Here is a 17242-nt window from a genome sequence, read left to right as displayed (position 1 = left end):
ATATTGTGGGGATTTTCACATCTTCGAACTTGAATTGAGTTTGAAATATTACGAGTTTATATAAAATTGCCCTTTCCATTCGCCTAATATTGGATTTTGATCCTTTATGGAATCCTGATCCAGAACGAGTGAACCAATTGGTCCCATCATCGGTAAAGATAATAGGTTTTGGTTTGGTTCAAATTGGAGAGCTCGTTTGCATGATATTATAGAATTAATGTTTAGTAAAATTTTGATCATTTTGTGGGGGGTGGAACCAGGCGGAGTGGACCGATATTCTCCGTCTTCGAACTTGAACTAATTCTGGAAGGAATATTACAATGTGCAAAATTTCGATGAAAGTGGTTAATCCCTTCGAGTGTTATAGTGCGCAACAGACGGTCAGACAGACAGGGACATTTGTAAATCGGCTCTAAATTGTGTGAAACTAATTTGGTCCAAAGAAACATGGGGTCTTTATATTATTAAAATTCTATAATTTTTATCAGAATACGTATTCTTCTTACGTTACGTTGTCGACTAATTCCATTATTACTTATTAACTCATACCCACCACAACAGGCTCTCAATGCAACATTGCCGTGTGTTGAATTCAACAATTATCAATGCAACACTGGGTGTTGTGTTGTTGTTTTTCTTCAACATTCAATTTTCCAACGTCTATCGCATTTTCCATTTATTTTTGGTAGTAACATTTCTATAGTTTGTAAAGGACATAGCTATTTATTATATTCCGTCTCTGTGTGTGTGTTTGCGATTATAGCGGCTATTGTGAAACAAAAATATATATTTTGTTATTTTTATTATTATAAACTATAAATGTAATGGATTCTTATTTGTGGTAATTGTTGTTGAAAAATAAGTACAAAAAAATCAACCAAAGAGAGTTTCAAACAACACCGTTTTGTGGCGCTACACAAAAAAGCAATCACAAAGTGCGCGCCCTGTGATTTGTAAAGAAAAATGGAGGAGATTGAATCCCATGTTATGGGACTGGAAAAATTCGAAAGTAAATTAGAAAATTATTCAGATTCGGTATTGGACAAGGATGATATTGAGAATATTTCACACAATAATCATCATCCCAATGATTATAAAACACCCAAGAAATCGACGATACTAATCGATGGTGAAAAGCTGTTGGATAAAATTAATATATTGACAACAAAGCCGGAAAATACATCGACCAGTACAAAGGTAAAAAATATTGAGTGATAAACAAATATGGAAAAACTTATGGAATATCCTATCGTTTATTTCGGATAAAATGCGTGTTTGCCGGCTGGGTTATTTCATAATTTTTGTTGTTTTTCTCCTCCTATTGATACAGTTGTGTGTTCAGTTTGGCTGGCATGGCCTGGACACACACAACCAGCAATATCTTGCAATCGGTCGGTCGATCTGTCCTGTTATGTTTTGACGAAACATTGCTTGTGTTCTTGTTGTTTTTGTAGTGTTATGATCATTAGAAGTAACGACAACAACAACAGCAGTAGCATGATGTTACATGAACGCACATTAAAACGTTCCAGTCAGTGGTTGTTTTTGTTACCTTTAAATAAAATGCGCCGTGTTATCTTTTGTATTTGTTGTTGGCTTAAGCAACCATATTCCAAAAAGAGACACACGAAAACAACCGTTCGTTACAGGGTGTCAATGCATGGATTAATTTCTTCTATACAGCCACCAAATAACAGCTTTCGGGATAGTGCATTAGAACAGCTTATCCCTGTTTTCAAAAATACGTTTTTGTATTTTTTTAATTTGTTTCGGAAAAATCGTAAAGTATTGAATTTCGGAACTTCAGAGGTCCAAATCTCGGGATGTATGGACTACCCCCATGAAAGTTATATATTTTTATCAGGGAGGCCATCTGGTGGAAAAATCGGATATGAGTCCGTAAACCCCAATTGCTCCACTAAATCCTTTGCCCTTATAAAGTTATAAAACTATTATATTTAAAAGAAGGTCCATTGGCTTAACCACAAATCTTCCCATCACAGGAGGTGTGGACTTCTTCGATACTGTAATTACATATTTATAATCAGGGTTCCAACCGCTTCCAATTGTTCAATCCATACTGCCTTATTTAGAACTAATATAGGATTCTCTTCCTTGCCAAGGTTTACGTCCCTACTCGTCATCGGAGAGGACTCGCCTAGATTTGGAGGAGTCACCAGGATGGCTATTGCTGTAATGCTAATCACAGTATATCCATGACGTCTTCCTCGTCTGTCAAGTGTGAGTTGTCTCAAATTTAAAAGGGATGCTCTCATGACTAAGGTTGATGAGAAGGTCCATCTGCCTCTCCAGGCTTTTTTTACGTCGACGTGAGTAATGAGGATTGAGACAAAAGAATGGTCCAGTGAAATAGCGTAGGTCGTCAACCTTTGTGGGGGTTGATTGAATTCTGACCAATGCAGCCACACTAGCATCAGCCGAAAAATCGCATATATTGTTATTAATATTTTTAGAAGAAGGGGGTAAGGGTATTAAAATTCGGCTCCATAGAAGAAAGATTTTGTGAGGATTTAAGGTCGGCCTTGGCATAGCACCTTACCATGGTAAGGACTCGGCAACTAAGCTGGAAAAATTTTGTTGAGGCGCACAGGTGTTAACAGGGGTCCGTTCTAATACAGTGGGGACCTTAAATGTAAACCATGAGCACTAACGGGCACGAGGCAGCGTTAGGGAGGTCACATGGGAAGGTAGTTACCTAATACCTTGGAATTGGATATTTGAAGGCAACATTCTCGCCTCGTCAGTCCTTGGACCCGCTTCCCAGCATACGCAACCAGTGGTGGAGCGCCGTAGGTGGAGCGGAACTAAAGTAGTGCGCCAACAACCGTACTGTGTTATCCCACTAAACTGCAACCATTTCATGATCAACTACGCCCGTTATGATGATGATCTTCTGTAGTGACCAATGACGTTCACTGAACTTAACTTCATGGTCAGCTTTGTTAATCATGGTCACTCTCTGGCCATCTGGAGCCATCCGTCGAGTTGTCGTTTCCATAGTAACGGGTTTCGAAGGTTGCTGCGACGACTTCCCTCTGGGTACGACTTTCGCCTTCCCTGTGATAGCCTTGTCACTTCCTTATCCGCTGCTAAACCCGCCTTTGAAGCAAACCTGGAAGTTTCCTGTCAAGACTTGCCAATAGGTCCGATTTTCGTCTTCCCAGTTATGACAGCCTTCCCACTATCCTCCATCATCCTCGCAGTTGTGCAAGGTTTTAAAGCTCTATTTTGGAACATTAAAATAAAATGTTAATCCCTTAATACAGTCGAAATTTGACCGTTATAAAGACTTGCCAATAGTTGAGCTGTTTTCGTCCGTAAGGGCTTCTTTGCAGTTGGTTACTTTTCCTCCATCGATCTCATCCTCTTCATTCCTATAGACGACGTATGTGCAAGGTTTTAAAGCTCTATTTTGAATTTTGCTACGGACTAGAATTAAAATAAAATGTTAATCTAAACCTTAATACAGTCGAAATTTGTGGCTATAAGCGATATGTCGTTATAAATGATGAAATATATTTGGTCTGCCGTCTCCCATGAAGACATTTTTATTGAAGTTTATCTACATTTCGGAAATTCGATCCTAATTTCATTTTCATATTTTCTTTTGACATTTTTTTTCTTATTTTATTTATCTTCCATTTCAGCTCCCAACAATTAAGGATTTTGTCATTATCAAACCGATTAGTCGTGGTGCTTTTGGTAAAGTATTTTTGGGCTATAAGAACAATGATCACAACAAGCTGTATGCCATCAAAGTGATGCGTAAATCTGAAATGATCAATAAAAATATGGTCTCACAAGTAATAACGGAACGTAATGCCTTAGCATTATCGCGTAGTCCATTTTGTGTAAATCTATTCTATTCACTGCAATCGGTGTCCTATGTTTATCTCGTTATGGAATATATGGTAGGTGGTGATTTAAAATCATTGTTGACAATGTATGGTTACTTGGATGAGGCTGCAGCCCGTTTCTATGTAGCTGAAGTGGCGTTAGCTTTGCAATATTTACATGAACATGGCATAATTCATCGTGATATCAAACCCGATAATATGTTAATATCGGCAACGGGTCATGTAAAGCTGACCGATTTTGGTTTAAGTAAAATTGAAATGAGAAAAGGTGAAAGAGGTATGTATTTAGCATTAACTCTGCGATTATATATGTAATCATCATTGTTTGCATTCTATTTTAGATTTGGAAATATCCGATCTCATTAATTGTTCACCAAATTTGAATGCACGAACACCTGGACAATTGTTGTCGCTAACATCACATTTATCCTTTGGCTCGGAAAAGAAATTAGAATGTGGAACGGGAACTTCACATTTTATAAATACCATAAATAAACACAGTAAGCAACGTTTTTGAAAATATTACAATTTATAAAAATGTAAACGATGGCCGAACAGAAATATTGTATAAAGTTACTCGAGGATGGCGACAAAGCATTGTTATCCCCATATTATGGAGAATAAATCCGAAATGTCTGATTTTAGGTTAAACATAATTATGACAAGTTTCACTTAAGGATAAAACTTATTCTCATTTTATTGTTGCAGTAGCAACTGAAATATAAGAAAGATGAATTGTTATTTATTGACTGGTTCTGGCTCCTCGATATGCAAAATTCAGGAATGTTGCAATATGTAAGGGATGCGTCCACAAGAAATTTCTATAAATGAGAGTAGGCTCAGCTCAGCAATTAAAGGGGTGCAATGTGGTTTTTCGTTTCTAGTCCTCATGTTGTCCACGTATTAGTTATCTAGCAATCAATTCGTGCCCAAAAGGAATTGCTTTTATCTTACCGATTCTAAGACTAGGAAGCCGCTTGTCTTCTGCTGTTTGACAACTGCATCTATATGAATGTTTTTGTTGTTCCATCAGCCCCATTTCTTTTCAACTAGTTTCGGAGCGTGAACTCCTCTGTTGTGGAAACCATGTGCATGTTGCTGTATCAGTGCTCCGGATGAGGCGTATATGAATGTTATTCCGATCGGCCTAATAGGCCTGTTGATCTAGAGGTTCACGGCTGTATCTTAGGCTTGTGGAATGATCGCTGTGTGTGGATGGGAGACGGTGTGGAATTGGCTTTGGCTATGAACCTGACCGAATATTTCGATAGCTCGGGTGTCAGGACCCCTAGATCTGCAGATCTAGCCTGGCAGTTGGTGTTAGCACTTCGGGTAGCATCGTGCTGGAGGTGGTTTATACTCAAATCGCGGGTAGAGTTTTGGCTCGATATGGAGTTGCATTACAACCGGGTGCCTGACCCATAGAAAGGCAATAGTTTTAGATGGGCGCCGCTCCTCATCCAAGGAGGAAATCATGGTTCCTTTGGGGATTTGCATAGAATCACTTTCTGAGTAGATTTTGGCATGTCCGTCCGTCTGTTGATGTTAAATTGTAAACAAAGTACAGTTCGCATTTATTATCCGATTTGGATGAAATTTGGCACAGCTCATTTTTTTTTTTTTTTGCCCAAAGACGGTTCAGATTTAGATAGTCTAGTCCCTAAATATCTTTCGATTTGCACGAAATTTGGCATAGCGTAGTTAATAAAGCCTAGAATGATGTGTGCTAAGTTTCGTGAAAATCGTTTCAGATTAAGATATAGTTCCCATATATATTTTCGTCCGATTTAAAAGAAATGGTGCACCAACGTTCTTATATATAATTCTTTCAATTTCATGTGAATGTTCTTTCGACTAGGAGACTGTAGAATATTCCCAAAATGGTGAAGGATATCATATAGTCGGCCCAGCCCAACTTTACTATTTTCCTTACTGGTTTCATTTATGCTCGCATACTAGACTGTTGACATCAACAGCTCTTTTTCTCGCCCTTGGGTCTCCATCGATCGTACGACGAAACTTGTTGCGTTCTTTGACAGATTCCATCGCCTTTGCTGTGCTAGAACGAGTAGCTATATAACGAGTGGCATTAGTTGTGACAATTTTATGGAAATTCTTCCCCAGAATCTTGGGAATCTGAGGACTTGACCAGCTCATGAATCATTGATTGGGAAATTGTCCGCTTCTCTATGGTGAAGTTCAAAATAGTATGCCGTTCAAATGCAATGAAGTTGGGTGGCCGATTAATAGAGAAATACAATTTTGGGACCAATTCATGAAATTTTGAACCAGAGTCTATTATTTTTTATAGAATACATATCCTCTGAGAAAACGAAATAAACCAGGTGCCCAATTATTTTTGATTATAATTCGAAAAGGGCATCTGATAATTTGATTCTATAGAAAATAGATTTTTAGATTCTATTTCAAATATATATTTGTTTTATTTATAATAACAATTTATTTATACCTTAATAAAGATAACATTATGGAATCATCGGACAGTGAAGCTGACACATCATTAAATGATGCCGAAAAAACAGACGATAGTAAAATATCTGGAGTATCGCCATTCTTTTCAGCCGAAGAGATAAATGTTTCTATAGCTGGAACACATACATGTAACAATAATAATGTAAGTAGTCAATGTTGTTGTAATCGTCGATTAATTATTTAACATTAACATAATTTTCTCCAATATTACAGTTAATGGATAGTAGCTCATCATATCATACCTGCATCTCTGTAGATATAACAAAAATATCACCACCAATGGATAATCAAGTATACAGCAGTTGTAGTTCAATGATACCGCCACAAAAACGTGTTGAATTTGCCGACAATAATAATGCCACGAAGGCATACTGCAATGTAAGTAGCAGAAGAGGGATATATTCCCAAAAAAATTGCTAATAATTTATTTTCAAAATCTTAAAAAAGGGCTGCAAACTTGAAAAAACAAAAACATATGAAAGTAAAGAAAACATCTGTAATAAAAATCTAGCCAAAGTGGAAAATGCCAACGATACGTCGTTCGAATTTTCTATGATGCGTCGTCGTTCCATAGATGAGGTGCGTTTTTGTCATATGTATTCAAAAAAATATATGTATTGTGTTCCTCATTTTCTATGTTCTATCTAAATGTGTCTGTTTCCTTTGAATGTTCCCCTATGTTAAAAATCCACATAAAATCTTCTAGACATGGTCAATTTTGTTTATATCTACTAAACGTGATTTCATCATACTAACTTTTTTTAAGTAAAAAAATATATATTTTGTGCAAACCCCAATGTTCTTACTTGATTGATAATAATATTTTTTTTTAATCTTACGATTCGAAATACTTAATTATACCCTTCACCACACTGTGGTACAGGGTATTATGTCTTTGTGCATATGTTTGTAACAGGTAAAAGGAATCGAGATAGACCCATGGTTCCTTTTGAGAATATACATAGTATCACTTACTAAGTCGATTTATGCATCTCCGTCTGTCCGTCCGTCCGCCCGTCCATGTATTTTGGAGAAAACCGGTTCAGATTTAGATATAGCTCCCATATATAGTTTCGTCCGATTTTATGCAAATGGTGCACCAATTTTCCAATATTGGTCCGATTGAGGCAAAATTTTGCACATAGTACTTGAAATCGGTTCAGATTTTTATATAGCTCACATATAAAGTTTCGTCCGATTTTTTGTAAATGGTTACCAAACTCACAGTATTTGTCCGATGGAGACAAACTATTTCACAGAGTACTGAATTAGGTCCAGATTGGTGCATGCGATTTAATGTAAATGCAGCAATATACAGTCAATGTTCTCGGATTGAAACAACATTTTACATACCGTATTGAATTTACTACAGGTTAGTATGTTTATGGGTTGTTTTAATTTAGTTCAAATATCTATCAAATATCTTCACCTTGTTAATTGCGTCCGATTCTATTTCAATGGTCCTCCAACAATGTCATGACTATTCTATCGAAAGGATATTTTACGTATGAGCGAGCATCTCTTGTATGTACCCAAAGTGGTGAAAGGTATCGTAGAGTCGGCCCCGACCGACTTTGAACTTTCCTTACTGGTTTTGATATGTTTCAAGTAATATTTTATAATATTTGTCTGTTTTAATGAACCCTTCAGAAAGTTACTGATCTACTAACAACATGGTGGATGGTATATCCTTTTTAACAAGTTGAAGCATTATCCCTTTAAATTTTGTTGATTCGGTATGAAGATTTGAAAATTGTTTTTATTTATATGTTACTATTTTTTCTACCTCAGCGCATTCGTTCTTCCAAACCCCAAGAAGATTCTGGTGTATCAAGTCGAAAAAGTGATTATTCCACTTCGAATGTGAATAGTGAAACTACAACATCTTCCATAGATAAAGCTGAAAATATGTGCAATTCTGGAGATGATTATAGTTGTTCGGATTATTCGAAAAGGTAAGTGGATTTGTGCTAACACTTAACACAATGTACATATCCTTCTGCATACTAATTTTTATTTTATTCCATTTTTTTCATTCCAACTAACCACACATCTCTTCATCAACATCATCACATTTTGTATCCTCCTGTCTGGTGTCTTACATCAATCCTTTGCCGCATCTAATCAGCATTAATATAAATAATACCAACGAAATGAGCGGAATACGTATGCATTCGCCATTTCGTAATATTTCAAGAAATTTTAAACGTCCTGAATTACAAAGGTTAATACAATCTCAAATGATTCTCTTTACATATAACATATCTTTCTACACACACACAGACACTAACAACACACTTTTTTATTATTTCTTCTCATATACTTTCTCGTATAGCTCTTTTCGTGGCATGAAACGTAAAATCAATTTAATTAATCGTTCGGAAAATAATTCCAGTTTGGATATTGACGGTTGCATGGGATCGGCTAGTACGGGTTTAACACAAGAAATTGACATATTGGATATTGGTTCGAGCACCCCAAAAAAACGTAAAGCAAAATCACCCATACGAGGTGTACTGAAAGTGCGATCACTATCGGATGATGAAATGCCACAACCGATACCGGATAATGTGGCTAACGTTGTATTCTCAACACCGGTTTCATCGCAAAAGTTACCGCGTCGTGATGGTGGCCTATTGGGAAAATTGAAGGCAACTCGCTTTGCTTTACCCCTATCAATTGAAACGAAAAAAATCGAACAGTTGACGGAGAAATCTTCGGGTGTGCAATATTTGAAAATGGCTCATGATGATCCAACAATGTCACCAATAAATCTCAATTCTAACAATATACCGAAGACACCGAAAAATATCAATACACCATTTAGAACACCGAAGTCGGTGCGAAGATGTGGCCGAAATTCGAGTGAGCGGATTTTGGGTACACCCGATTATTTGGCACCTGAATTGCTGTTGAAGTATGGGCACGAATGTTTAGATTTTAATTTTTATTTCCATTTACATATAAATAGCATTGATTTTATTATTTTTTAATTTTCTTTTTTATTTTTGTTTTGGTATCTTATAGACAAGGTCATGGTCCCGCTGTGGATTGGTGGGCATTGGGCGTTTGCTTTTATGAATTTTTAACTGGTATACCACCCTTCAATGATGAAACACCCCAAAAAGTATTTGACAACATTCTTAACAAAAGTGAGTGTAATTTAGAAAAAAACAATAGTTCCGTTACAAAACCTTAAAAGATCTACTAATTTTACAAGGTTTGCTACTTTTTACTCGAAAACCGTTCTGAACTCACAAAACTGCGTTCCCTTTGTAATCTTATTACTCCATAAATTTGGCCGAGTAAAAATGGTAAGCAGGAATGCCCACTTCTGATTGGCTGTTTGTTGATTTTGAAGTATTGCCATCTTATTTTGGCATATTTACTTCATTTGCGTTGCCGAACTTTTCAAAGTATTTTGTACTCTGAGAGTGATTTTGAAATGTTTCCCTTTTACTATATTTACTATTAAAAAAGTACTGGAACATACCAAATATTGTAAATAAATTTGTTTCCAACAAGGCGAGTTATTTTTAAATGCAGTCATTTTTTCGACTGTATTCGAACGGAACCTCATCGATACCTGGGAGCCTCGATGAGTTTTAGGTTTATTTACCATGTCTCTGCCATGCTAGAGTGGCTATGCTATGGTTGATCTCAGGTCCTCCACTTAATAAATGCCAATGGCACCCTCCGTCTCAATTGTCACCAGTGCTAGAACTCAAAATATGAACTCAGACACGCATTCTTCTCAAAAAGCGTATGCTCACTTTGCGTCGGTCTTGGGTGGCTTACATGAAAATCTGAGCTAACAAATGAATCCTTCTTTAGCCTCATTGAGGAATACGGACACTTCCGGCTAAGCTGGAAGAGTATCCCATCCGGCATATGGTATTACATCCCAATGTCATACGAAGAGGAGAATGCTGATATGATATTAATCTAATCGATAGAGGATGTCAAATATGTACGGAAACCTTCGTTAATACTTTGGCTACAGTCAACAAGCCATTATTTCTGACGCAGACAGCTACTGAGGGGAATGAAATCGAAAGTGGGTGTTCTAAAGTCATTTTGGACCCTTTGCTTTCGGCTCCTGTGCCGAAAATTGCCAAACCCAAGGAATAGTAAGGCGTATCGACATGTAGATAAGAACCCCAAAATTATCAGTGAGAAGGAATTTAACAGGATCAAGAAGTATCGTTAGGAAGTACGGAAGGTACTCACAATGCATATAGGAAACTTCCGATTTACCGAATTCCCGCCTCGTATACCTCTGTCGAGACCTAAACCAAGGCGACGGCAAAATAATCCCACTATTATGTATCAAAGAAAAGGCCTAATTCGAGGAGTTGTGTCAGCGGCAGCATCGGTGACTAAAATGGAAGTCAATCCTCCTCAATGTGTGTGACAATGAAGAGGATGAGATCGATGGGGGAACAGCAACCAGACGAAAACAGCTCTGCCTTCGGTCTCGTATGTTCCGGTAGTAACCGAGAAGAATAGAGAGAATACTGTCATTGGGAAGACGGTAGTCGGACTTATTGACAAGTTTTCACAGGAACCTTCAATGTCTGCTCCAAAGGCGGTTTCAGTAGCGAACAAGAAAGTAAATGGGAAGGCCACCACGGGGAAGACGAAATTCGGGTCTGGTGTAAGTCCTCAAATCTACTTTTGAAGCCCGCGGCGACACAAACGGCAACTCGACGAATAGTACCAGATGACCATAAAGTAGCCATAATTGACAAAGCTAATCCTGATTGAGAGATCGGTGAAAATTATTGGTCTATATTCGACCGTCATCTGAAGATCATCATCCTAACACGCGTGGTTGATCATCGTCGGTTACAGTTTCCCTGTATAAGATCATAAACTGTGGTAATAAGGAGTCTGCCTATTACCTTATTAAGGCAGTAATCGACTTTGGTAACTCTCGGTTTAGTCCGGTCGACTGTAATAAGTTTTTTTTTGTGGTCGAAACCTTTTTTGACGAAAACAGCCCATGTTCCTTGGGAAGACGATACTCGGACCAATTGACAAGTTTTTACTGGAACCTTCAGGGTCTGTTCCAAAGGAAATGGGAAAGCTGCCACAGGGAAGTCAGACGTAGTGGTGTTTTCCTCACAGCAACTTTTGAAGTCCGCGACGACTGAAAGGACAACTCGTCGGATAGTACCTGATTAGGGTAGCCATTATTGACAACACTGACCAGAATTAGTAAAAATCATTGGTCTATATTCGACCGTCATCTGAAGGTCATAATCATAACGCGCGAGTTTAATCATTGTCGATTACAGTTTTCTCGGGTTATTCTGTATAAGACGACCAGGATCATAAACTGTGGTAATAAGGAGTCTGCCGATTACCTTATTAAGGCTGTCAACGACTGTAATAAGTTTTATAATAAGTTTTATTTTTTGTGGTCGAAACCTTGCAAGACGTAAACCGCCCAGCCTTTGATCTTGCATGTTCCTTGGGAAGACGATAGTCGGACCGATTGGCAAGTTTTCACTGGAACCTTTCAGGCGAAAGTCCTAGTTGTGTTTTCCTCACGGCAACTTTTGAAGCCCGCGAAGACTGAAAGGACAACCCACCGGATAGTACCAGATGAGGCTAGCCATTATTGACAAATCTGACCATAATGGAAGAATAATTGAAAATCATTGCTCTATATTTGGTCGTCATCTGAAGATCATCATCCTAACGCGACATGGTTGATCGTGATCGGTTACAGGTTGCTGTTTAATGTCATGAACTGTAGTACTAAGGAGTCTGCAGACTATCTTTTTAAGACGGATAGCAAAATTGAGCTCCACTGGGAGGATAGTCCGTGACTGTCCGTGAATGAGATCCTGTGTGGAATGATTACATATGTAGGATCGTCGAGGTAGTTGACTGAATATATTTAAGAAGAATGTCGGCCCGGTTGTCAAGTACGCCACGGATAATGCGGAAGAGGTGAAGAGGATCTCAGATTAGTATTAAAATTAATAGTTCCCACGTGATGTCGTTAAGTTCCAGCCTCATTATAGGAATTTCGATGCTAATGGGCGCATTCTCCAACCGAAGATTCTATATTTTAGGATTACGAAATTGTTATTTTGAATGTCTATGATCCAGGATGGAGTGTATTACTCTTTACGATTTATTTTTATGACCGGAGTTGGAAGTTATTGATCTGCAAAATCTATACATTAAAATGGAAGGTTCTCTGCCAATTTTCAATACTTTTTTTTTGGTGGACATGTGTTGTTTTACACCAAAAGACCAGCGTTGATTCAATATACATTTGGTTAAGCAACATTTCATGAACAGGAAGTGGTTCTGTATGAGTGCTAGTTATGGCAATTTTACATTCCATGCCTTCCTCTTTATTAAGAAATTAATTTTGACCCTCCGATCTGATCCAATCTATATTATTTTCCTTTATAGATATTGAATGGCCCGAAGGTGATGAAGCCCTATCTGCTGAAGCCATGGAGGCTGTGGATCTTTTGCTTACCATGGATCCAACGGAGAGACCAGCCGCCAAGGAGGTACAGCAAATGGCTTTCTTCTCCTGTATAGATTGGGACAACATTGAAAATGAGGAAACACCATTTGTGCCAAATCCAGAAACACCCACTGACACCGGCTATTTTGAAGCTCGCAATAATTTACAACATTTGAAACTATCAAATTTTGCTCTGGAAGACTAAAATCAATGCACCCACCCGTGACCGAACAACCGACCGCGATTGACCAACCGATCCAATTCGATGCGATGGTGATGATAAACGGTGCCCTTATTTATTGTTGTGATAAGATTTATACAATATATATACACATATTTGTTTAAACTGTTTTTGTTATCTATTGTGTGTTTGGTAAACATTCAATTGAAGAAAAAAACCCCAACTGGAGCCAGGCTGCATCCTTAAAAAACTGAACTTTCAACTTTCCCTCGGATAATTTCTCTCTAACTCTCTAGCTCTTATGAATTGTATTGATTTTATAGCCGCGCTTTTATTGTTTTTATTATAATATTCATTTCTTATGATAATCTTTATTGTTTTTAGTGGTTATGCATGTTTTTTTTTATTTTTATGTTTTTTCTTTGATTAGTCATTTAGTTTAAGTAACTCGCTCGTCTATGATTATCGGAAGCATACATACATATATATTTTTTATTTTTTTTTTTATTTTTAAATTATAGTACAGTCAGTTATGTATAACTATTATTATTTTTTAATTTTATTATTTAATTATAACTCAAAACAAACATACATTTCCCATTAAAAGACATTTTTTGAATGTTGAAAAAGAAATATTATTATTATTCTCATTCTCACTCCTTTATTTCGGTACTGTAATTAAATGCGATTGATTTAAGTTTCATCTCTTTAGTTTAGATTTTAGTGAAATATAAAAAACAACAAAAACTTATAGTCACTTTAAATAATACTAAAACATTTTAAAAAATGATATACCAAATAAAATATATATAAATAAAATTAAAATTATTGGATTTGAATCCTTCAAATATTATAATAAATGGACTTGAAATAGCAACAGACAAATAGTCGTTGTTTCAATAATATATATATCTGGGTGCGCAGATCGTTTATATTTTTCAAATTTGTCAATGAGATCCTTACAGACAATTGAAAAAGTTCTTTATTAAATAATTTTTATAGAGCTAAATGTACTTCATACCTAACAACACACTCATTTGTAATCCAATACTCTTTTCATGCAGTCCGATTTTTTTAATCGAGAAAAAAATCAATTGAATTCAAATTTTCTGCTTTGCTAAGTTTGGACATTTATTACATTTATGTTGGCTTTATTTCAGCATAAATGTAATACTAGTTTGTATAAAAGGACAAACTTTTGTTGGTCATTTTTATTTTTGGCAAACATTTCTGAAGATTGTGAACGATGCCAAATGTCACATCGGAAACTTGAAACATAAACGTAAATGTATTTTGTTTAATAGGTAAAGGAAAAAACGTTTGAGTATTTCAAGTAGACTTTATGGAGGCGTATGAGACATGAAATATTTTATTTATACCCATGGGACCTTTATATAAATCTGAGCCGATCATGACCAATATCAATAGGGCTCGTCTATGTGCCAAGTATAGTTTCATCCTGTTCGGATCATAAAGGTGACATGTAACTTATTTAAAATAATACATGGACGGAGGGACATGCATAAATCAACTCAAAAACCAATAAGGAAAGTAATAAAGTCGGACGGGGCCGACTATATGATACCCTTCACCACTTTGGGTATATTCTACATATGTATTCTAAAGATCTCGCCTTTTCGAAAGAACATTGACATGAAATTGAACGAACTTAAATATGCGATCTTTACTTATAAGTAAACCGACTAACACCAAGCCCAACACATACAATTCTGCAAAATTTACGCACGCTATTTGGTATGCTTCACTGTTTAAACTATCATATTAATCAGGCACCCATTTATTATTTGGTGTACAATCAACATAAATAGGTCGAAATTATATATGGAAGCTATGCTATATCTAAATCTGAACCGATTTCATAGAAACTTGCCAGCGATTAATTTATATTAATTTCAGTAAGTTTTATCAATCGGCCTAGCTATGAGTCTTTAGTGCACCATTTATTTAAAATCGGACGAAAGTATATATAGGAGCTATATGTAAATCTGAACCAATTTGAAGACAACTTGACACACGAAAGGTTATAGTGAGTTCAGTACATTGTGCAAAATTCTGTGCCGGTTGGCCAAACTTTGGGTCTTTAGGCACAGTTTACATTAAATCCGACGAAAATATATATGGGAGCTATATCTAAATGTGAACCGATTTTCTCGAAACGCACGTCATTCATGACCTAATTTAGTACCCTATGCCAAATTTCGTGCAATTCGAAAAATATATAGGTGCCACATTCACCTTAAATCGGATGAAAATGTATATGGGAGCTATATCTAAATCTGAGCCGATTTTCTCAAAACTTGACACACGTCATTCTAGACTCAATTCAGTAGACTATGCAAAATTTCCCGCAAATCAGAAGATATATAGGGACTTTGATGCACCATTTACATAAAATCGGACAAAACTATACATGGGAGCCATATCTAAACTTGAACCGATTTTCAAGAAACTTAACATACGTCATTATGGACCTAATTCAGTACCATATGTCAAATTTCGGGCAAATCCAAAGATATATAGGGACTTTGGTACACCATTTACCTTAAATTCATCGTAGACAGTAAAAAATATGAGATCTTACATTTTCTAGTGAAGATTACCATTTCAGTATTTGTGGGGTTGAGCCCATACCATTTTCAAGGGTCCAGTTTAACAGTGTAGCCAAAGCACCCTGCACTATGTCTCAGAAATTTATCATTGATCAACACGACTACATCATCGGCATAAGCTACCATCTTTATTCTAACATGAGCGAACTTTACCCAGATCTCATTTATCACTAGGAGCCCCTGAAGTATGTACAGCCTAGTATGCAAACGAAACACATAAATATACCACCTGAAGCAATACAACGATATGACCGGAACAAGTAAATTGTGGGCAACGGTTAAGGCACTCCCGAACTGTGGAAGGAAGGACGACAAGATGGCTACCACATTTAAGAGGTGCCCCTTTTATTTTAACCGGCAATTTATAGAGCACCCCGAGAGTAACAGGGCGAAGATGGGTGTTCTACGTCGTGTAGGAGCCCTCTCATCCGAGCAGGTACAACTACTTTTTAAGCAGGAATATGTTCTAGATGTGATTAAGAAAGCTCCAAAACGTCGAAATTTCCTGGTCATGCTTATGGAACTGTCTGAAACTGGAGTTGAGTACTTCAAGTCTGTCCCCAATTTATCTTTAGCCACTCAGATAGTTCCTGAAGATTGGAAAGTAGGCCTGACAAGGATGCCATCAGATGTGAATCATACAGGCCGATTTTAATTCTGTCGCCAGTTTAAAGTTCTGCAGTTAATTCATGTCGTCGGCGCAAGCCACTGTTATTTTCGATATTTTCAAAAGTGGGAATGAGGTCCTCAAGTCGTTTGCCGGCAGCAATTGAGAGACTGACCAGGAGAACTTGTAGTCCTCTTATAAAGGCCGGTCAGTTGTTAGCTATGTGGCGACAGTTCAGTTTGCGAATTTAAGTGATACACAGTGGAGGAATATTCAGTCTTGTCAGAATTCCGTCTTGAGAACTGCAACAGAGTTGGTGTCCTCATGACACCAGTGCACCGTCCATCGGCACTGATTTGGTATTATCTTCGGAAACACATTAGTCATAGCCTTATTGACAGGCTTCCCTGTCCAGGCACCTCAGGTGAGATCATCACGATCTCGAGAGAGATATAGAGGTCCAAAGGTACAAGCGTTAACCTCTAGATCCGCATCAGACAAACCCCCGCAAGCATGCTCTGAATTGAGCGTAAAATGATGTATATTAAATTTTACCGAACTCGTTTTAGATTTCGATATAGTTTCTATAAATATTTTCGACCGTTTTCATTTAAATGATACACCATATGCAATACGTTTGTCCAACTGAGACTAAATTTTAAATAGAGTATCAAATTGAGTATAGAATGAATTGAATTTATGGCTGTCAAAATAGAAGATTAAAATAAGAATCCTGAGAACCCGCTCGAATATACTTACGGTGATGTAGGATATATCATAATATCGCATCTTTCTGACCTTCATCCTCTACTTACTGCATACTTTTTACTCACCATGCGTCGCTCTTCCAACAAATGATGTAGGGTATCATATAATCGACTTCGATCGATTATTGTCATTTCTTTATTAATAAAATAAACTAAAATTAAAATATCAATTTAATACCGTTATTTTTTT

General features: G+C 36.9%; 1 protein-coding gene across 1 annotated transcript; it reads left to right on the top strand.

Moving 5' to 3' along the window:
• The first annotated feature begins 965 nt into the window (after positions 1 to 965).
• LOC133330343 (serine/threonine-protein kinase greatwall-like) lies at positions 966 to 13072 on the top strand. The gene is made up of 11 exons (XM_061538803.1): positions 966 to 1197; positions 3669 to 4155; positions 4220 to 4378; positions 6359 to 6513; positions 6585 to 6749; positions 6819 to 6950; positions 8163 to 8326; positions 8500 to 8595; positions 8707 to 9288; positions 9399 to 9523; positions 12807 to 13072. The coding sequence occupies exons 1-11, from the start codon at positions 988 to 990 to the stop codon at positions 13070 to 13072; spliced, it is 2541 nt and encodes an 846-aa protein (XP_061394787.1). The 5' UTR covers positions 966 to 987.
• Positions 13073 to 17242: the final 4170 nt, after the last annotated feature.

Source organism: Musca vetustissima, unplaced genomic scaffold (genome assembly GCF_032173495.1).
Source record: "Musca vetustissima isolate MV318-11 ecotype Yass unplaced genomic scaffold, APGP_CSIRO_Mvet_v1 utg57791, whole genome shotgun sequence".
In the NCBI taxonomy this organism is placed as follows: Eukaryota; Metazoa; Arthropoda; class Insecta; order Diptera; family Muscidae; genus Musca; species Musca vetustissima.
Note: the sequence above shows the minus strand (reverse complement) of the source record. Positions and strands in the feature narration are given on the sequence as shown.